The sequence below is a fragment of the Mobula hypostoma genome, chromosome 2 (genome assembly GCF_963921235.1).
Source record: "Mobula hypostoma chromosome 2, sMobHyp1.1, whole genome shotgun sequence".
NCBI lineage: Eukaryota > Metazoa > Chordata > Chondrichthyes > Myliobatiformes > Myliobatidae > Mobula > Mobula hypostoma.
The window spans coordinates 53,011,182-53,033,619 of record NC_086098.1 but is presented as its reverse complement, the minus strand read 5'-3'; the positions used below and the strand labels follow the sequence as shown (position 1 = coordinate 53,033,619).

Sequence of the window (22,438 nt, the reverse complement as noted above, 5' to 3'; positions counted from 1 at the left end):
CTTCCCTAGAAAACGTTCCAATGATCCAAGAACTTGAAACCCTGCCCCCTGCACCATCTCCTCATTCACTCATTCATCTGCACTATCTTCCTGTTCTGATTTTCCTTAGCTCATTACACCAGGAGTAATCCAGAGATTACCACCTTGGAGGTCCTGCCCTTCAGCTTCTTTCCTACTCCCTAAACTTACTGCGCAGGGTCTCTTACCCCTCTGCTGCCTATGTCATTGGTACCTGCATGTACCACGACCTCTGGCTGCTCGCCCTCTTCTTCAGGAATATCCTGCAACCACTCTGAGACATCCTGGACCCTAGCACCCGGGAGGCAACACACTATACTGGTGTCTTTTTTGCTACCGCAGAATATCCTATCTGTCCCCCTAACTATCGAGTCCCCTGTAACTATTGCCCTGCCTGCCTTCACCCTACACTTCTGAGGCTCGGAGCTGAGCACAGTGCTATTGGTCTGGTTGCTGCTGCCTTGCCCAGATAGAACACCTCCTCATCAGTATCCAAAGGGGTCTACCTGTTGTGAGGGGAATGGCCACAGGGGGACCCTGCACTGACTTCTTTCTCCTTTTACCTCTTTCAGTGTTCAACCATCTACCCCCTGACTTCTGCACTCTGGATGTAACCACATACTCCAAAGTCTTGTTTACCAATTGCTCTGCCTCCCAGATTATCCTAAATTCATCCAACTCCAGTTCCAGCTCCTTAATGCGGTCTTTCAGGAGATGTGGTTGGCTGCATTTCCCGCAGGTGTAGTCATCAAGGAGACCATCAGATTCAATGATTTCCCACATTATACAGGAGGAACATTCTACTGCCATCCTGCCTGTACTGTTCTCTGGGCAACCAAGACCGATCAGTAATAACGAAAGGAAGAACCTACCTTTCTTATCTTTCTTTGGCCTCAGCCTCTTCTCAATTAAGCCTCTTGAGTCAAAGCCTCGAGGTTCCCATTCTGACTCTAGCCCCCACACTGATGATGGCCTCTCCAACAATGACTGCTCCACTTGCCTTCTGCTGCCGCTGATACCTGTGACATCGAAGTCAACGAAGTCTAAATCAAGTTCATCTGGCCATTCTCAGGAATTCAACTCTAATCCCTTCCAGTATCCTAGTGAATAGGCAATTTATTGCTTCTGGATGCAATAGCTTTTCCTGATACTTTCTGCCAATAATTAGACATGATTCTGGATATAATTTCTGCTTCTCTCTCCATCTGCACTTCTTATCCATTTTCCTTCCTCATGCCTGTGTCATTGTTCCTTCATGCTGCTCCTCCTTTTTAATAATTCTTCTTCTCCTAGCCTTGCATCCCTTTGTCACCTCAATTTCTCCATGATCCTTTTTGTTCCTCTCCCGCTTTCCTTACTATTTCATCTATTCACTTCATTGAGACTAATTGTATTTTATCTTTCAACTGGATTATTGTGCTTGGTATTGATGCCAAGGTTGCATCAACTATATTTTTTTTGTTTTGTTTTCATATTCTTTCTACTTTTTTATTACCAAAGAAAAAAACAAGACAAAAGAAAAGCACATCTACAAAAACCACGAGCTTAACAAAATCTGTTTAAATATTGAGCAGCAAAAGGGAGAAAAATATAAAGACAAAAGTAAACATGCAGAGGTGCACCACACCAAAAAACCTCAGTCTTCACCCCGTAAGAAAGTCCAATACAGGGCACCATATCCTTTCAAAGATGTCCCCTCTGTCTTCATTACATAGTCTCAGTCTCTCCAAATGTAAAGTATTTGCCAGTTCTCTCAGCCACAGATCGTATGTAGGCACAGAGTCCATTTTCCACATTTGCAGGTTTAACTTCTTAGCAATCACCGTTCCAAACAATACAGCCTTTTTTTTCATACTTATTAGCTGAAGATAGGGAGCTGGTTGCTCCAAGGATGGCTATGAGCAGGTCTGGTTCCCACCGCTTCCCAAAAGCCTCAGAGATACAGTGAAAAATACTTTTCCAGTATGCATAAAGCTTACAACATGACCAGAATGAATGTGACAAGTTACTGTTCACAGATTTACATCTATTACAAACTGGTGAAACATCAGGGTAGAAACTGTGCAACGTTTCTTTGGAATAATGAAGTTTATGTATTGTTTTAAACTGTATAAGTCTGTGTCTGACATTGACCAAACAATCATGTGTACTCTTTAAACACTCATCCCAGACCTCCTCTGTCAGTTCAATACAAGCTACTTACTTCCGAAGAATATTAGAATTTACTTACTAAAGACATTTTTTAAAATCTGTTAAAGAAAATGAAGTTTTACTTAATTACTCACAGCAAACCATTGACTTTCTTGTGATCTTGGACATGAAATTCATACTCTAATGTTTTAAAAAACTCACCCTTAGAAATTCCAAAACAGATCTTCAAACAAAAAGGGATAAACTAGAATGTGGACCAATAGACAGTGGCTTAAAAAGAATCTAATTTCAGTGGTTTGTGTTACCTCTCAGGAGATCAAGGAAGGACGTGGTAATGTGACAGAAGTGCTGACAGAAGTGTTGATAGGATTACGGAATAATTTAAACGGAAATCTGACAAACAGGGAGATTTCTAATCCAGACTCTCGAGTTTCTGTTGACATTCTAAATACACTTTCCGAAACCTTAAAGAAAGAAGACGAAGACATTTCTTGCCAAAATCTTAAAGTAAGTAATTTACTTTCATTTTTAAGAATAAAAATTCTAATAAAAATCTAAAATTTCAAATAAAAATCAAAATGAAACATTCTGCTGAGTTCATTATTTGAATGCCTGCCTGTGTCCCAGTATAAAGAGAGTAGTTCAATATCTCTTTAGAAAACGCAAAGAAATCTGCTGGCAAATACATTATTTGATTGATATTAATAATTTTGATTGAAAAGGATTGGTTACTTTTTGAATTGTTGCAGTCATCCCAGTGAAGATCCCGATTTTAGATGAAAGCTTGGTGAATTAATTCAAAGTCAGGATGGTGACAAGGAGGGGCACCGTAAGGCAGTGCTCCCATGTACGTAACACCCTTGCCTTTCCTTGTGGTAGAGATTTAAGGTATGACAGCTGCTATCAGACTAAATTGAAAAGTAACTGCAGAGGATTTTGTAGAGGGTATACACTGTGGTCACAGTAGTGGAGAAGGGAATGAACGTTTAGAGTGTGAATGGTGTTGGAATCAAATACTCTGCTTTGTTCTGGTTCTGTTTCCCTGTAGTAGGAATTGCAGTGGAATTGGTATAAAAATCCAAGCAATGTGTTTTCCACACATTGCAGTCTGGCTGCAAACCAAACCAATTTCTTGGCTTACTTTTTTTAAATTCATCCTTGCTTGGAAACAGGGCATTAAACCATAAGATCATGAGACATAGGAGCAGAATTAGGCCATTCAGCCCATTGAGTCTGCTCCACCTTTCCATCATGGAGGTTCCACAGATTCACTTGGTCTCCATTGCAGTCTATGGCAGAGCATTCAGCAGATTCACTACTTGTAGCTAAAAAAAATACCTCTTTACCTCTGCTCTAAAGGGTCACCCCTCAATTTTGAGGCTGTGACCTCTAGTTCAGCCAAGTTTTTCCCCATTCTTCCAATTTGTCGAAGTCCTGTTGCAATCTCCAGCTACACCTACACCTACACTTCCAGCTATCTTCATATCATCTGCAAACTTTGCCACAAAGTTATCAATCCCATTATCTAAATCAGTGACAAACAAGATGAAAAGCAGTGGTCCCAATACTGACCCCCGAGGAACTCCACTGGTCACTGGCAGCTAAGTAGAAAAGGCCCCTTTTATTTCCGCTCACTGTCTCCTGCCAACAGTCATTACACTAACCATGCCAGTATCTTTGCCATAACATCATTGGGTTTTATCTTGTTAAGCAGCCTCGTACGTGTCAACTTATCAAAAATCTTCTGAAAATCCAAGTAAGTGACATCCACCGCCTCTCCTTTGTCCACCCTGCTCGTTACATCCTTGAAGATCTCTAACAGATTTGTCAGGCAGGGTTTTCCTTTACAGAAACTATGTTGACTTTGACTTATTTTAGCATTAGTCTCCAACTAGCCCAAAACCTTAATAATCCTTAATAATAGACTCCAACACTTTCCCAGCCACTGCGGTTAGGCTAACTGGCCTATAATTTCCCTTCTTTTGCCTTCTTCCCTTCTTAAAGGAATTGACATTTGCAATTTTCCAGTCCTCTGGGAAAATGCCAGACTCAAGTGATTCTTGAAAGATCATGACCAATGCATCTGTTATCTCTTCAGCCACCTCCCTCAGGACTCTAGGATGTAGTCCATCTGGCCCAGGTGACTTATCCACCTTAAGACCTTTGAGTTTGCCCAGCACTTTTTCCTTTGTAATAGCAATGGCATTCGCTCCTACTCCCTGACACTACTACTTTACATTATTGGCTAGTCTGCCCTCATGTTTCATCTTTTCCCTTCTTATAGCTTTTTTAGTTGCCTTTCATTGGATTTTAAAAGCTTCCCAATCATCCAGCTTCCCACTCATTTTTGCTACCTTATATGCCCTTTCCTTGGTTTTTATGCAGTTCTTTATCAGCCACAGTTGCCTCCCCCTGCCATTTGAAGACTTCTTCCTTTGTGGACAGATCTATCCTGTGCTTGTGAACTGTTCCCAGAAACTTCCGTGATCTCCGCTCTGCCTTTATCCCAGCCAATATCCTCCTCCAATTCAATCGGGCAAGCTCCTCTCTCATGCCTCTGTAATTCCCTTTATACCATTGCGATACTGATAGACGTGACTTATGCTCCTCCCTCTCAAATTGCAGTATGAATTCAATCATATTATGATCATTGCCTCCTCAGGGTTTCTTCATGTTAAGCTCCTTAATAAGATCTGTGTTATGACACAAAACCCAATCTAAGATGGCCTTTCCTCGAGTAGGCTCAAACACAAGCTGCTTTAAAAAGCCATCTTGTAGGCATTCAACAAACTCCCTCTCTTGCAATCTGACACCAGCATTTTTTTCCCAATCCCCTTGCATATTGAATTCCCTCATTACAATTGTGTCTTTACCCTTATTACATGCCCTTTCCAGCTACCTTTGCAATCTCAAGCCCACATGCTGGTTACTATTTGGAAGCCGATATATGATTCCCATAATGTTTTTTTCACACTTGCAGTTTCTTAAATCCACCCACAAAGGTTCAACATTCTCTGACCCTATGTCACTTCTTTCTAAGGATGTAATTCCATCTCTTACCAACAAAGCCACACCGCCATCTATGCCTTCTTGCCTTTCCTTTTGATACAAAGTATATTCTTTCATGTTAAGCTCCCAATTATGGTCGTCTTTCAGCCACAGTCAGTGATGCCCACAACATCAAATCAGCCATTGATTGAGTTTATCCATGAGTTTATCCAGCTTATTCTGAATGCTACACACATCTAAATACAGTACCTTCAGTCCTGCATTCTTCTCCCTTTTGAATTTTAGCTCTTTGCTCTGTCTGCATTTGATTGGCTTGTCCTTCCTTACATTCATGTTACACCCAGCATCTACTTGTAAACCTGTTGGCTCATCCTCAGCTCTATCACGCTATTTCCCATCCGCCTGCCATATTAGTTTCAACTACTCCCAACAGCTCTGGTAAATCTGCCCACAAGAATATTGATCCCCTCGGATTGAAGTGCAAGAGATCACACCTGCCCCAGAATAGGTCACAATTATCCAGAATTCTGAATCCCTGCCCTCTGCTCCAATTTTTCAGCACACATTTTTCTGCCACCTTATTCTATTCCTATCCTCAGTGTTGTGTGGCACTGGCAGCAATCCCGAGATTACTACCTTTGAGGTCCTGCTCCTCAGCTTCCTTCCCAACTCCCTGTATTCTTTCTTAGGACCTCTTTAGTCCTTTTGGAGAACTTAGTAAGTCCATTTCAGGAAGGGACAGGAGGATGTCTGATACACAATAAGGATATTTTACTTCACTTGCAAGATCTTTCTACATATGCAATTTGAGAAGTTATACTTTGTCCCAGTGAAACACAGTTCAAATTTGCCCACAGTGCGCCAAAATGAGTTTTGTGTGGAAAATTGCATAATTCTATGACTTCGATGCTGAGTTTCTGTCAGGGCTGATGGATAATGAAAAAGATAGTCTGTCTCAGAAATTGTCAGCACCATGCTTTTCTCACTGGGAAATCCATTTCCATTTGCATGTTATTCAAAGAAACTAGCCCTTGCAATTAACACTAAGCCTGAGAATTTTAAATTGCACCATAATTGCAAGTATTATTCCACTGGGTAGGTCAAAAGTATTGGTATTCCACCAGAATAATAGTGAACTTACAATTATCTTACATTTTTAAAAAATCAATTGACATCTCACGGTGAACATATCATTGTATCAGCATGAATTAATTGGTCTGGTGGCCTGGTGGAAGAAGCTGTCCCAGAGCCGATTGGTCCTGGCTTTTACATTACAGTACCATTTTCTGGATGGTAGCAGCTGGAACAGTTTGTGGTTGGGGTGACTCAGGTCCCCAATGATCTTTCAGGCCATTTTACACACTTGTCTTTATAAATGTCCTGAATAGTGTCAAGGATGTCAAGGGTGAGGTTACAGAGTACCTGGAGGCATATGACAAGATAGGCAGAACTCAGCATGGACTCCTTAAAGGAAAATCCTGACTGACAAGCCTATTATAATTTTTTGAGGAAATTACAACTAGGCTAGACAAGGGAGATGCAGTGGATGTTGTATATTTGGATTTTCAAAAGGCCTTTGACAAGGTGCCACACATGAGGCTACTTAACAAGATCAGAGCCCTTAGAATTACGGGAAAGTTACATACGTGGATAGAGCGTTGGCTGATTGGTAGGAAACAGAGAGTGGGAATAAAGGGATCCTATTCTGGTTGGCTGCCGGTTACCAGTGGTGTTCCACAGGGATCAGTGTTGGGGCCGCTTCTTTTTACATTGTACATCAACGATTTGGATTATGGAATAAATGGCTTTGTGGCTATGTTTGCTGACGATACGAAGGTATGTGGTGCTGAGGAAACAGAGAGTCTGCAGAGAGACTTGGATAGATTGGAAGAATGGGCAAAGAAGTGGCAAATGAAATACAATGTTGGAAAGTGTATGGTTATGCACTTTGGCAAAAGAAATAATCAGGCAGACTATTATTTAAATGGGGAAAGAGTTCAAAGTTCTGAGATGCAACGGGACTTGGGAGTCCTCGTACAGGATACCCTTAAGGTTAACCTCCAGGTTGAGTTGGTGGTGAAGAAGGCGAATGCAATGTTAGCATTACTTTCTAGAGGAATAGAGTATAGGAGCAGGGATGTGATGTTGAGGCTCTGTAAGGTGCTGGTGAGACCTCGCTTGGAGTACTGTGGGCAGTTTTGGTCTCCTTATTTAAGAAAGGATTGGACAGGGTACAGAGAAGATTTACTAGAATGATTCCGGGAATGAGAGGGTTAACATATGAGGAATGTTTGTCCGCTCTTGGACTGTATTCCTTGGAGTTTAGAAGAATGAGGGAAGACCTCATAGAAACATTTCGAATGTTGAAAGGCATGGACAGAGTGGATGTGGCAAAGTTGTTTCCCATGATGGGGGAGTCTAGTACGAGAGGGCATGACTTAAGGATTGAAGGGCACCCATTCAGAACAGAAATACGAAGAAATTTTTTTAGCCAGAGGGTGGTGAATCTATGGAATTTGTTGCCATGGGCGGCAGTGGAGGCCAAGTCATTGGGTGTATTTAAGGCAGAGATTGATAAGTATCTGAGTAGCCAGGGCATCAAAGGTTATAGTGAGAAGGCGGGGGAGTGGGACTAAATGGGAGAATGGATCAGCTCATGACAAAATGGCGGAGCAGACTCGATGGGCCAAATGGCCAACTTCTGCTCCTTTGTCTCATGGTCTTATGGTCTTAAGTTCACAACTACAGTTATGCTGGTCTGTCCACACCACTCTGTGCAGAGTCCTGCAATTGAGGGAAGTACAATTCCCATACCAGGCAGTGATGCAGCCAGTCAGGATGTTCTCAACTGTGCCCCTGTAGAAAGTCCTTTGGATCTGGGGACCCATACCAAACTTCTTCAATCTTCTGATGTGAAAGAGGAGCTGTTGTGCCTTTTTCACCACACAGCCGGTATGCACAGACCACATGAGATCCTTGGTGATATATATGCCAAAGAACTTAAAGCTGTTCACCCTGTCAATCCCAGATCCATTAATATCAATAGGGGTTAACCTGTCTCCATTCCTCTTGTAGTCCTCAACCAGCTCCTTTGTTTTTGCGACATTAGGGAGGAGAAGTGAATTTAATTTATTTCGCTGGTCAACTTACCATATGCCAGAGACTCAAACCTTTTAAGATTGCTTCAGCTCATTGATCAATGATGCTATCTTGGTGATGGGTACCCAGAAAGCGCTGTCATTCCCCTCAGTCTTTATGACAATTGTTTTCCAATATAGTCAGATCAATTTAGAGAGGACAATCCGCAGAAGGATATCTTCCCTTATCTGACCTGATGCTGGATTTCATGGTGTTGAAAGTTGACGTTGAGCGAACACTCCTTCCAGATTATGCATTATTGTTCTGCCATTGTTAATAAATCAATCCTGTCAATGCAAGAGGGTGCAGCATGGGATTGTTTCTGAAGGGTACAGGGCTTTGTCTGTGAGGATGTGTTTTTTTCATTAATCTGTAGGATGACCCTACCTAGTTGGATACAAGTGAGGTGGACTTTACAAAGTTGACAGTGTGGAAAATGATTTTGCAATGTTGGAGTCCTATGCGTAGGCCACTTCTGGGTATAATTACAGTGTATTGTTGACTTGTAAAAAGGAAAAATGTAGAAAAAAATTATTATGTAAATGATAACAATTCCCTTCTAGCATAGTAATAGGACTGAGCAGAGCTGATGTGGGTTTATGGAAGGGAAATCTTGTCAGATAAATTTGTTGCAATTTCTAAAGCTGTAACTTGCGGAATGGATGTGAAATGAGATAAGGTGTATTTCAGAAGACCATTGATAAGGTGCCACACAAGAAATTATTAAACAAAATTGGATCACACAATATTTGGAGTAATATACTGGCATAGACTAAAGATTGGTCAGCAGAAAATCAATAAATGAGTCATTTTTGGATTCGGAGGCCAACATCAGTGAAGTGCCAAAGGATCATTTCTGTGGCTCCAGCTGTTCAAACAGTATATCAGAAGTGTGTGACAATGTGACAACTGCAACATATTCGTGTCTGATGATTGATACTAAACTAAGTGAAGTGTGGGCTGTGAGGAGCATGCAGAGATGCAGGTGTTGTAAATGGACAAGTTGTAAATGGACAAGTACCTGGTTGGTGACATACTGTATAATGTGGAAAATGTGAAATCAACCATTTTGATGGAATTTCACAGTGAAAGCAGTTCAGGCAAGAAACTAAAGGTCTCAATGAAGACAGTCTGATGCCTTGGTCAGTTGTGCTGCCTCTGAAGGTTCTTTTAGGGTAGATTCTTACAAATGGCACGTCTTCCCTTCCTGCACGAGTTTCATGTCCTTACCAATCCTGTGAACACAATGATTCATCCAATACTGGAACTGTGCCAATGATATCACTACTGAGCTCCACCCAGTCTTCCCCATTCAAACTCCCGCCATTCTTCACCACCACCATGGAATGTGTAACTACATGCTGGAGAAGCACTCCATTAGCTGTAACATTCTGTGACCTCAGAAGATACTTGAGCAGCATGTAGTTACTTGTGTCATTACAGAGGCAACTGTCCAGATTTCATCAAACTCTCTCCATAAAAAAACAATGTAAGTGGCAAATTTGAACAAATATGCTCCAGAGACTAATCACCATTTGCAGCCAATTTATGTAAGAGTGGAAAAAGTGTGTTAGATGAATAGTAAAGTCATTCAGAAGGTCCCTGATACCTGGTAAACATCAAGGAAGCTAATGTAAATAATGCATGGTAGTGCCTGGTTCACTTTCATTACGGGAGCAGTTTTATCTCATAGTGACTGCCAGCACAATCTACTTTGGATTAATTCAATCTTTTCATGTTTAGAGACTAGAAGTACTTACAAGAATATTTAAGTAATTTTCCATATATACAAGACTCTGTCCTGTTAGACATTATTTTAAAAATGAATCCTTTAGTGAGAGGCTTTATTGGGAAAATTTATAATTTACTATTACAACAGTATAATTATCCTTTACTTAAGGTTAAGCAAGATACGGAAAGAGAGCTTAACATGACCTTGATAACAGAGGATTGGTTGCGAATTTTGAAGTTGGTTACCTCTTCTTCGATTTGTGTCAGTCTCTCTAATTCAATTTAAAATTGTACATCATTACTATTTGACAAAGGAGAGACTGTTGAAAATATTTCCTAATGTTGATAGCCAGTGTGATAGATGTAAAACTAAGACGCCTACATTGACACATATATTTTCATCGTGTTCTGTATTGAAACAGTTTTGGAAATCTATTTTCTCTAAAATTTCTAAAGCTTTAAAAATTAATTTACAACCTAATAAATTGACAGTTTTGTTCGGTATAATTCCTTAATATATTCACCGTATTTCTATATCAGACCAACATGTAATTGCATTTGTCACATTATTAGCCAGAAGGGCTATTTTATTGAAATGGAAAGATGCCTCTGCTCCCACTTTGATACAATGGTTCTCTCAGGTAACGTTATGTCTTAGTTTGGAGAAAATTAGAAGTCGAACTTTTGATCCTCGATTAGACTTTGCGAAAAGATGGGGTTCCTTTACCCACTACTATCATTTGATTTGAGTTAATTAAGATGGTCCCCTTCTGATTTTTGTGTAATTGGATTTGGTTGGTGGTTGATGTTTTTCTTTTGTGGAAGCTTGTATGGTGTATAGCTCTGGGGTTGTGCTCCCAATGGAGTTTCTTTCTCGTTGTTTTTTTGGTTAGTAGAGGGGTTTTTTTTTGTTTTAGTTAGTAGGGGTTCTTTTTTCCTTCTTTCTTTTTTTTCCAAAAAAATAGTTTTAACATTTTGCTTTTTCTTATTATTATTGATATACTGTTTAGCTTGGTTAATCGGTTATTTAATAGTTTAATTCTTATTGTACATATTGATATGTTGATTTGATTAGTTTAATGTATTTAATTGTTGATTTTCAATAATAATTAATAAAAAGATTTTAGAATGAAAATGAGACTAAAATTAGGCTCAGATTGATCCAGTTTCTTGTCTTTTATTCACAGTCAAAACATAACCATTCTAATCCTGATATGATAGGCTTCTCCCTGTGTTGTATTATGATGGCACTTGTGCTTGTTTGCTTTTTTTTACAGGATTTCCTTAACACTTCAAACAGAATTCTTCTTCAGAAAACAGAAAATAATGACACAGATCCAAATTCCAATACATTACTGAGGTCCATTGAAACATTTACTGAAGCTTTACAGCCCGACACTAATGTGTGCGACAGTGAAGAAATGGATCAGATTAAAATAAGTACAAAACAATTTAATGCTAGTTCTACGAATTTTAGCTTCACGGTAGTTCCTAATGGCTCTACTACAATAAATCTAGCTGGCTGGATGGCACAGGATAATGTCACTTTCCAAGTATTGAGTGTTCAGTATAGAGATTTGGACAGGATTTTAATTCCAAAAAGAGAAGAAGCAGAGCAGTCAAAAAAGCACCAGGAGGTGCAAACCAATATTTTAACAATAACAGTGAAGGTCATCGGAAACCAGAGCCTACCGAAAATCCCAAGCATTACAATTACAATCCCTCCAAAAAATCCACAAGCTGATCTGAACACTGCAAGGTGTGTATTCTGGAATTTTAGTTTCTCCAACAATCAAGGAGGCTGGTCAGATGAAGGCTGTAAGTCCAAGAGGATTGGGGATAAAATACGTTGCATGTGTAACCACTTAACATCCTTTGCTGTGCTAATGGCATCAAAGGAAAGAAAAATCCCATTTATTGAAGAATTGACCTACATAGGATTAAGCATTTCCATTCTATCACTGTTAATATGGATCAGTATTGAAAAAATGATGTGGAACTCAATTACTAAAACAAGCATTGCCTATTCCCGGCACATTACTCAGATTAACACTGCTATTGCTTTGTTATTTGCCCAGATTTCATTTGTATTTGGTGCAATTGACTTTGTTAAAAAAGATAACTCACTTTGTACAATGGCAACAATTTTCACTCATTTTTTCTTTCTCTCAATGTTCTTTTGGACATTAAATCAAAGTCTAACTCTCCTCCATCAGATTATCTTTGTTTTCCATCACATTAGAAGGGTACCCTTTTTGTCATTTTGTTTCATCATCGGCTATGGTTGCCCATTGGTAATAGTAACTGCTGTAGCCTCAGCATTCCTGAAGAAAAGCAATTATACGAGAAAAAGTAACTGTTGGCTAGAGTATACTCCATCCTTATCGTTCATCATTCCAGTTGGATGCATTGTTGGCATCAATATGATTATCCTGACAATAGTCATTCTGAAATTGCTGAGGCCAAATATTGCGGAAGGATTAATGGAGCAGGACAAAAAAACAATTAAAAAGATCATTAAAGCTGTCCTTATTCTCACTCCATCTTTTGGATTGACCTGGATCATTGGATTTCCCATGCAAGACGATCCTCATGATTTTCTGCAATATGCATTTGTTTTGTTAAACGCATTTCAGGTAATGGAGAGAACAACATTTCAGTTACGAAACATTCTGAAACTTGACAAATGCATCCTAATACATTGTATTCATTTCTCTTCAAGGGCTTCTTTATGTTAGTAACTGCAGGATTCACAGAGGCAAAGGTGAAACCTTTGAACAACGTTTCAAAAATTTAAGCATTTGTTGCTGCTTTTGTACCCAATTGTTTTTATAACTTACTTATTTCATCATTTTTAGATACGGGAAGCATTCTTTAAACATTTCAGGTCAATGGTGAGTATGTTTCTAAATATAAAGTTATATTGTGGACAATAAGATTTACTTGCAATATTATTGGAGAAAAATATCCATTGAGGTCCCACAAGATCTATCAATAAGTAAGCCTGTTATCAGATAACAACTGAACTGAGGTCATAACACTGCCTTCCACTCGACAGAACATTAAACAATGACCACCAAAATTGCAATGCATGAAATCAAAATTGGGTTAATTTTCATATTCTGGAATGCAAGTATACACAGATGTAATGAAAAACTTACCTGCAGCAGAATCACAGGGACATAGCAGCAGATTAGCAGAATTCACAAGAAAATCATAAATGATACCCAAATTTTACAAGAATGATGCAATTGGAACTCAGCAAGACAAAACATCCTTCTGGAGATTTCACAGCTCTCAGGCAGGGAAATTTGTCTGCTGGACCTGTAACAGATTAACATACCTGAAGAAGAACATCTCCATTCAATGAACGGAGAGGACGAGAATCAGGTTTATTATCCCTGGCATGCATGACATGTTGTATGTATAGTGCAAAGAATAAAATTACTGTTAGAAAAGCAAACGTAAATAATACAAAGAAATCAATAATAAGGTCATGTTCAGAAATCTGATGGCAGAGGGGATTCTGAATTGTTGAGTGTAGTTCTTTCAGCTCCTTTACCTCCCCTCTGATGGTAGCGATGAGAAGAGGGCACATCTGGAATGGTGGGTGGGGGGAGGGGTGTCATTAGTGATAGATGCCACATTCTTGAGGCACCATCTCTTGAGGATGTCCTTGATGGTGCCCACGATGAAGCTGGCATCGTTTATAACCCTCTGCACCCTCTTGCAGTCTGTGCACCAGAACCTCCGTACTCGGCTGTGATGCAGCTGTTGTATTGCTCTCCACTGCACGTTTATAGAAAGTTGTAAGTCACTGATGACATACTGCCACCTTTTGGTAGTCTTTTTTTAAAGTGATTTTTCAGCCATATCAGCTGGCTTTGTGAATGAGCGGAGAGGCAGTAATATATTCTTTTTATACTGGAACACAAATCATTGAACATATCAAAGCAGGGTTTGACAAATGTTTGATCTATAAGGTGGTCAAGGGACAAAGAGAGAACACAGTAATCTCATGCTGAAACCAGGTTACATAAGAACATAAGATCATAAAAAGTAGGAGCAAGAGCTGGCCATCTAGCTCATTGAGCCTGCTCCACCATTCAATAAGATCATGTCTCATCTGGCCATGGACTCATCTCCACCTATCTGCCTTTTGCCCATAAACCTTAATTCCCCTACTATGCAAAAATCTATCCAACTTTGTCTTAAATATATTTACTGAGGTAGCCTCCACTGCTTCATTGGACAGAGAATTCCATAGATTCACCACTCTGGGAGGAGCAGTTCTTCCTCATCTCTTTCATAGATCTACTCCCCGAATCTTGAGGCAATGTCCCCTAATTCTAGTCTCACGGACCAGTTAAAACAACTTTCCTGTCTCTATCTTATTTGAAATAGGACCAGGGATTCCTGGCCCTTTCATAATTTTTGTTGTTTCTATAAGATCTCCTTTCATTCTCCTGAATTGCAGTGAGTACAGTTCCAGGTGACTGAATCTCTCCTCACGGTCTAACCCCCTCATCTCTGAAATCAACCTGCTCAACCTCCTCTGCACTGCCTCCAAATCCAGTATATCCTTCCTCAAGTACGGAGACCAGAACTTTATGCAGTACTCCAGGTGCAGCCTCACCAGTACCCTGTACAGTTGCAGCATAACCTCCCTGCTCTTAAATTCAATCCCTCCAGCAATGAAAACCAACATTTGCCTTGTTGATAGCCTGCTGCATCTGCAAACCAACCTTTCATGCACAAGCACTCCCAAGTCCTTCTGCACAGCAGCATGCTACAATTTTTTACCATTTAAATAATAACAATATATTAGACATGACTGGAACAGCAGGCTTGAGTGGAAGACTAGCTATCCCTGGTCCTATTTGAAATACTTTTATGTATGCTCTTCAAAGACCTGAAAATACACCAGAGTGTAAAACAGGAAGATAATGTCTAAGATGTGTCCAGAAAATAAATATTATAAATGGATTAGAAACAAAGAAACAGTGTTGAAGTTTTAAGTCAAGTTGTGTTTATTATCATATGCACAGGTAAGTTACAGGTGCAATGAAAATCAGTACCCTTATATTGCAGCATCACAGACACATAGATTCAGACAAAATACAGAACATACTGTAAATTCTGTGAAATGGAGACATCTCTTTCTCCCTTCTTACGGAGAGAGAGAGCCTGTGTTACGTTGAATAGCAGGTGAACGAGTAGTCCTTGGGGTACTGCAAGTCTATGTTTTTGCTGTTGCTTTGCTGCACACTTGAGTGCTCGGTGATGGCGCCAATGCGTTTATTTTGCTGGTGGGGGGAGGGGGGATCATTGCTTGCTGCCGCATACGCGTGGGAGGGAAGGGAGCTGGGGGGTGGTCTTTGGGGTTCTTACATTTAACCGTCATTCATTCTTCAGGACAACTCCTCTGTTTTCATGAATGCTTGCGAAGAAAAAGCATTTCAGGATGTATATTATATACATTTCTCTGACATTAAATGTACACTTGAAACTTTGAAGACTTTATGCATAAATTATACAAAACAGTTAAGTGCAAAAAAGACTGTACAGAACAAGATAAAATGCTCAGAGACAAGTCCATGGTCATGCAAGAGATGGTCTGATGTTTTCTGTTGCTGAGGGAGGATTAGAAACTGTATGTTTCAATAGAATAAAATCACAAAGTGAGTTCTTAATAATATACAGGGTCTGGATAATCAAAGCTACAGGAAGGACCTGGTAACCTGCTTTCTAAAAATGACTTTATAGAACAAATAACAAGATTCCTTTTTTCTTTCAGGTCTCCCGAAGTACATCCGAGAATGTCTCAACAAAGCAATCCTTTCAATCAACCACAAAGTATAAGTGAAATTGGTGAGGAAAGGTGCATTGATTAAGAGACGGCCATTTGCTCTGTCAGAGTTGTTTCTCAGTTTGTCAATCTACCATACGTACAGCAGCAAACCCATTTGGGGTGAATTCTGCTTTTAATGAAAAATGTAGGTTTGAGGACATTGAGTGAAAATGATGGCCACATCAGCGGGATCAGAAGGAAACAGGTTCACTGAACTAAATGGCGAAAACATGCAAAGAAAGGACATGATATAATGTAAGCTAGAACGTTTACAGAACAGAAAAGCAATATCACAAGAAAACCTTAAAAAAAGGATCAAGGGTCAATATTGCAAGATAATGTGTCATGAAAACCGAAATTAGATTGGTCCTGATGAAGAGTCTCAGCCTGAAACATCAGCTGTTCACTCTTTTCCATAGATGCTGCCTGGCCTGCTGAGTTCCTCCAGCATTTTGAGTGTGTTAGTTGAATAGGTCAGTCAAATGGATGTATAAAGTTATACACTTTGAAACAATAATAGTTACGAAGGAGTAAAGATAAGATAACTGTCAGGGAAGTGAGAAAAAATAGGATGAAGGGCTGAGGCAGGAAGAAAGAGTCAGGGCCGGTGAGATTAAGAAGGGTTGTGGAATAAAATAGAGCTGGGGTGGGGAGCTGAAGGGATAGAAAGCAGGGGGTGGGTGAAATTTGGTGGGGACATAGTGAGTCATGATTAGATGTTCAATACCTTATGAAAGTAGGCCAAGTAGGAGAAAGTATCACAATTCAGTCAGGGGTAGTGTCTGCACCTCCTAGCATAGGCAGCTGACATTTTTAATGCAATGAAGATCACTGAGCAAAAAGTGTATGCTTTATAATTATATAAACAATGTCCTAATGATATTAGGATATTACTAACAGTATATAATTAATGTCACTCACTACTAATGTCCCTCTAAATCATGTTCGATTCAAGACTTTTGGCATGAAATGTCCCTTGTTGAACAGAATGTTAATAATGCAGGCAATTGAGTTCAGCTTTCATCAACATTGCTGGTGAACGCAGCAGACCAGGCAGCATCTCTAGGAAGAGGTACAGTCGACGTTTCAGGCCGAAACCCTTCGTCCTGACAAAGGGTCTCGGCCTGAAACGTCGACTGTACCTCTTCCCAGAGATGCTGCCTGGCCTGCTGCGTTCACCAGCAACTTTGATGTGTGTTGCTTGAATTTCCAGCATCTGCAGAATTCCTGTTGTTTGAGTTCAGCTTTTCCTACTCATCTGCCATTCAGCCAAGAAAATATACTTCACAACATTCCCAGGATCATAGTCATGCAAAATTTATCAATAAATATGGAAGAAAGTAAGTTTTCACTAATCCAATTTCTAAGATTAACTCTTGTGAGTTACAATTTTCTTATAGACTTATGAATTCAAAGTTCAAAGTAAATTTATTATCAAAGTGCACGTGTGTCACTATATACCACTCTGAAATTGATTTTCTTGCAGACATTCACAGTAGAACTAAGAAATACAATAGAATCAATGAAAAACTACACACAAACAAAAACTGACAGCCACTGTGTGAAAGAAGACAAACAGTGCAAATATTAAAAATAAATAAATATATATACATACATATGTACATACGTACATACTATTGAGACCATGAATTGTAGAGTCTTTGAAAGTACCTCTATAGGTTGTGGAATCAGTTCAGTGTTGAGGCGAGGGAAATTATCTACACTAGTTCAAGTGCTTGATAGTTGAAGGGTAATAACTGTTGATGATTCTGATAATGTGGGACCTAAGGCTTCTGTACCTCCATCCCAATACTAGCAGTGAGAAGAGAGCATGGCCTGCGTGCTGCTTACTTGTGGCAGTGCTCCTTGCAGATGTGCTAAATGGTGTATTAATATATTACTTTATATCTTAAAGTGCATTACTATTATTAATTTAAATGAATTACATCCCCAACAGATAATGAAGAATGGAAAACAAGAAATTCTACAGCAAATCATTTACTCATGTCTTTGATGATTATCTTAGTACAGTTCTTAATAAAATTTTTAGCTTCTGTATGTACCAACCTTCTAATATGGTTTTTGTTAACTATATAGTATTTCAAAACTAGGAATGAAACAAAATGTCAAGCATTAGTTAACTTTGGTTTATTTAAGTATTGTTTCCAAGATGAGTTTGAAATTGTTGTTTGGTTTATCTTTCATCATATTGTATATTTAACTGTTATAACTCATTGAGAATAGAAGCATAAAATGACTTCAGTTACATTACTGGTGTCTGTGGATACATTTATTCCCCACACTAAAATGCACCTGAGAATTTGGTGATGACTCCTTAATCATGCAGATTGAAACAAAACTCTTTTCACTAGTGTTGACTAGTTAAAGCCGTATTAATCTATAAACATTTTCTAGAGTTAGGAATTATATTTTGATTATTTACTTTATATTTATTTGTCTGATAATAGGATTAGATATTTGGCTCTTTACCTTTTAGAGGATAAAGAGTGGAGAACAAGGTTGTGGTGAAGAGTAATGATTATTGAAATGTGCAATGTTGTACTAGCATCTAATTCAAAATTACCACAAAAAATTACCAATAGCTTTCTTCCAATACACAACTTGGTAGCTTTCCCCATTAGGCTTTAAATGGAGATATGGATTTTAAATCAACAATACACGAGTGATGAAAAACTAATTAAAAAAATAGAAATCCATTCAAATTGCAATTCATCCTCAAATTCAGCCAAACTTCAATAAGGACTTCCATTTGTGATCTCAAAGGAGCATTTGAAGTCTACAAAAAATTCGATCACTTGTGAGCCTACACTGAGTTTTGCTGCAAATGGAAACTGGCTACATGAACATTTTCTATTTTAGGTAAGTAAAGACATATAACGCTTTTGTGTACTTTTAGATTGAATAGGAATAGGATTACTTGTAACTGATATAAATGCCATATGTAATAGTCTGGAGTGGTTTTGGTTGTTATTAGTATTCAAAGAAAATATCTCTCATTCAAAATGTAATGCTTCATTCTAGACATAGATGATAAAAATAAAGAAATAACTTTGTGAGATAATAAACTTACTATGTATTGCTTTTACTAGTATTATGCATTGAGCAGAAAGTTCCATTTAAATACAATATATCAATTTTAAGAAACAGTTGCAAAGAGAACTATGTCAGTAATTTCTTCCAAAAGCTGTCATCTTTTTCTACCCTACCTTACTATAGCTGAAGGAATATTTTCAGTCATATAATAGTTATACCTTAACAGAAACCAGCCTATTATCTAACATCTTAAGCAAATAAAATAACAAAAGAATATACTCTGGGAAGAAATTTGTCTTTTCCTGATCGTACTGCAGAATTCGGGAACTGTCCCAGTAGTTCTAATCACCTCCGCATACATGCCATGAAAATTCTTTTCATATAGTCAAATATACTTGCCACAGCTTTGACTATCTTATCAAACAACTATTTTATCTGTAATTAAATGCTCCCCTCACGCCATTCACAATGGCACCTCTAAACATGACATTGTATCAAATATTGGGAGTCATTCCTTGTTGCATTCTAGCAGAATTGTTCCAATCTTTCCACATGACATAATCTTCCTCTTGCAAATTAACGTAGTACTTTGACAATGTCGAAAGTCAGGAAGAATTGTGGCAGGGGACAATATTAACTTGAAATCAAGGTCAGGATCTGAGTAACATACATCAAAGTTGCCGGTGAACGCAGCAGGCCAAGCAGCATCGAAAGGAAGAGGCGCAGTCGACGTTTCAGGCCGAGACCCTTCGTCAGGTTAGTCCTGACGAAGGGTCTCGGCCTGAAACGTCGACTGCGCCTCTTCCTATAGATGCTGCTTGGCCTGCTGCGTTCACCAGCAACTTTGATGTATGTTGCTTGAATTTCCAGCATCTGCAGAATTCCTGTTGTTTCAGGATCTGAGTCTTGGCCTGAAGTTTCATCTCTCATTTATCCAACTTGTTATTGCCATGTTATGCATTCTGGCCTCTACCTGTAAAGGTGACCATTATTTGGCAAATGATGAACACAAGAGGTTCGAAAGACGCAGGAAGTCATGAGAAATACATACAAAATGGTGGAGGAATTCCAGCATTTTACAAAGTAGAAGTAACAATTACAGTGCAATTTACCTACTGCTGTAACCATGGGGATATAGCACAAAACACTTTACCAAAACATTTCAGCCCTTTGGTGGCAACAAAGGAATGGGGAACCAGGATGAGGTGCATTTTTTAAACAGCCTTGGAAATGAAGAAGATGGCATCACTGCACTTTGAGATGGCTGTTCCCGTATCATCAGACTCTCTTCTGACTGCCAACGCAATTGACGCAGTGACATTATTTCCAAATCTTATTGTCCCAGGTCACGAGTGACTAAAAATTAAAAATTGACAAAATATCTTGTTCATATCGTACAAGCCTTTTCCATTCCCCTAGTCTAATGTTGGTCTCAGTTGTCAAGTATCAGCAGTGGGTCACTTTGTCATCACTGAAATAAAAGTTTAATATGAAACAAAAATTTTCCATAAGAATGCATCTTCACTTATAGCATGGGGTTTAACGGGTAAAAGGAACTTGTGTGGCAGAAAATCATGATACGCGTAATATCATTACAGATTTAACCCTGTCGTGTGCCTTTCCAATCTCTTCCATGTCTGCTGTGGTGATGGTATATGTTCATTTACTGTATATATCCACTTTCAAAGGGATTTCTTTTGGGTGCCCTGTGTCATTTCTATTTGTAGATTCTTCATGTCCTGTTGACTCCTTCATCATAAGCAGCCCCTCAGGAATAAAGATTACTATTGAAGCCTATGTGGATGCACAGGCTATGCTACAGGTACAAGAGACATCTGGCAAATGAGTAATTGGGACAGTGGTATGTTTCACTTGTAGTTTAAACTGGACATTGCTGTGCTCTCGATAAATGCATCAGTGGAGTTCAGTGCAGTCCTGAATACTCCTAAATTTTGAGTTGTCATGGGCTAGGGATTTTGACAAGTTGTTGAGGATGTTCCACATTTTTCAAACAGGCTTTAAGAATATCTAAGTATTCCTTCCCATGAAAGTGCTTGGATGGTAATGACACGTGGTCTCCATCAAGCTCGCGGCTCAGATTTCATTCTTTATTTCAGATGTTTTTTGGGGACAGAGAGGAGTGCGGTCAGGTTAAGAGTTACTGACAAGGATGTGGGGGAAGTTGGCTGTAAGGCCAAAGTCTAATCCCCCGCTCCACATTTGAAGGCCAATGACATGGACTTGGGGCATTTATGGTCAGATGTTGGGAGATTCCACATCACCCCCCCAGGGTCAATGAATTGTCAGTGGGTTCCAGAGCTGGAGTTCCATGTGGGCAGGAGGAATGAGGTCCGATGACACACAGGGCTCGCGGATCAGCAAGACTCAATTTGGAGGTCTAGTATTCAGTAATCGGCAGGTCCTGGGGTCAATGCTGAAGCTCAAGACCTGACAGTCAAATCGCAAGTCTGTAAGTTGAGGAACATTGGCCAGTACCCAAGTCTATGAATCTCTGTGAGCCAGTGAGGAAGTTGAAGTTGAAGTTCAAATCTTTCAACCATACATGAATACAGCCAAACAAGACAGAAGTTCCAATGTCTGCAAGATCACGTCCGCTGGAGGCTGAAGACAGCCTGTCCTGGAGTAGGACAACTGTGTATGTGTGTGGGTGGGAGGGAGGGAGGAATGGGGCCTGGTTTGCTCTTGTTTATTTGTTGCTTGTTATGTTCTGTTCTGTTGTGTTCCGTGTTGTCCGGCTGAGCGTTGTGGGGATGCTACGTTGGTGCCAGAATGTATAGTGACACTTGACACCGCATGGTGTGCTCCCTGCATACCCTTGGATATTGTTGGTTGTTAACACAAATTATGCATTTCACTGTGTGTTTCTACGTACACGTGATAAATATGAGACACCCCATTCAAGATTCAAAATTCCAGATTTAAAGTTTGAAGTTCAAGGTAAATTTGTTATCCTAGTATGTATGTGTCACCATATACAATCTTGAGATTATTTTTGATGGATTTATTGAGTATAACTACATACTCAATAAAAGCATTTTAAAAAGAATCTCAGGTTTGTATATGGTGTGGTGACATATATGTACATTGTTAATAAATTTGCTTAGAACTTTGAATTTCAAATCTCTAACCTTGAGTAGGGTGTCCGATTCAGCTATATAACATTATTCATGCAAATAAAGTGGCCTAACTGTTGGATCTAAATTGGGCCTCTAGGTGGGGGCTGTTAACTTGGAAAATGATGCTGCCATTCGTGTGCTTATACTGATAACTAATTTGGAGGATTTGTAGAAAGGCTGTTAGTGGTAACTTTCCATTGCTTTGAGGTACCTCCTGTAAGTTAACCATGTGCACAGAAGCACAAGGATCCCTGTTCTCTCATAGATCATAAGCTTTTTTCCACCTTTAAGATCTTGATCTTTCCTTTGGACCTCCAAACGCTGTGCTAATCAATTGAAGAAATGGTGT

At 39.3% G+C, this 22,438-nt stretch overlaps 1 protein-coding gene across 1 annotated transcript in view; it reads left to right on the top strand.

Moving 5' to 3' along the window:
* The window catches only part of LOC134357218 (adhesion G-protein coupled receptor F3-like), a 102,482-nt gene extending 84,197 nt beyond the window's left edge, over positions 1 to 18,285 (top strand). Inside the window, exons 10-15 of the mRNA XM_063068513.1 lie at positions 2,482 to 2,676; positions 11,325 to 12,683; positions 12,770 to 12,811; positions 12,906 to 12,941; positions 15,845 to 15,918; positions 17,856 to 18,285. Of these exons, the coding sequence (XP_062924583.1) occupies positions 2,482 to 2,676; positions 11,325 to 12,683; positions 12,770 to 12,811; positions 12,906 to 12,941; positions 15,845 to 15,913 (1,701 nt within the window). The 3' untranslated portion in view covers positions 15,914 to 15,918; positions 17,856 to 18,285. The remainder of the gene's footprint in view (positions 1 to 2,481; positions 2,677 to 11,324; positions 12,684 to 12,769; positions 12,812 to 12,905; positions 12,942 to 15,844; positions 15,919 to 17,855) is intronic.
* The last annotated feature ends 4,153 nt before the right edge of the window (positions 18,286 to 22,438 follow it).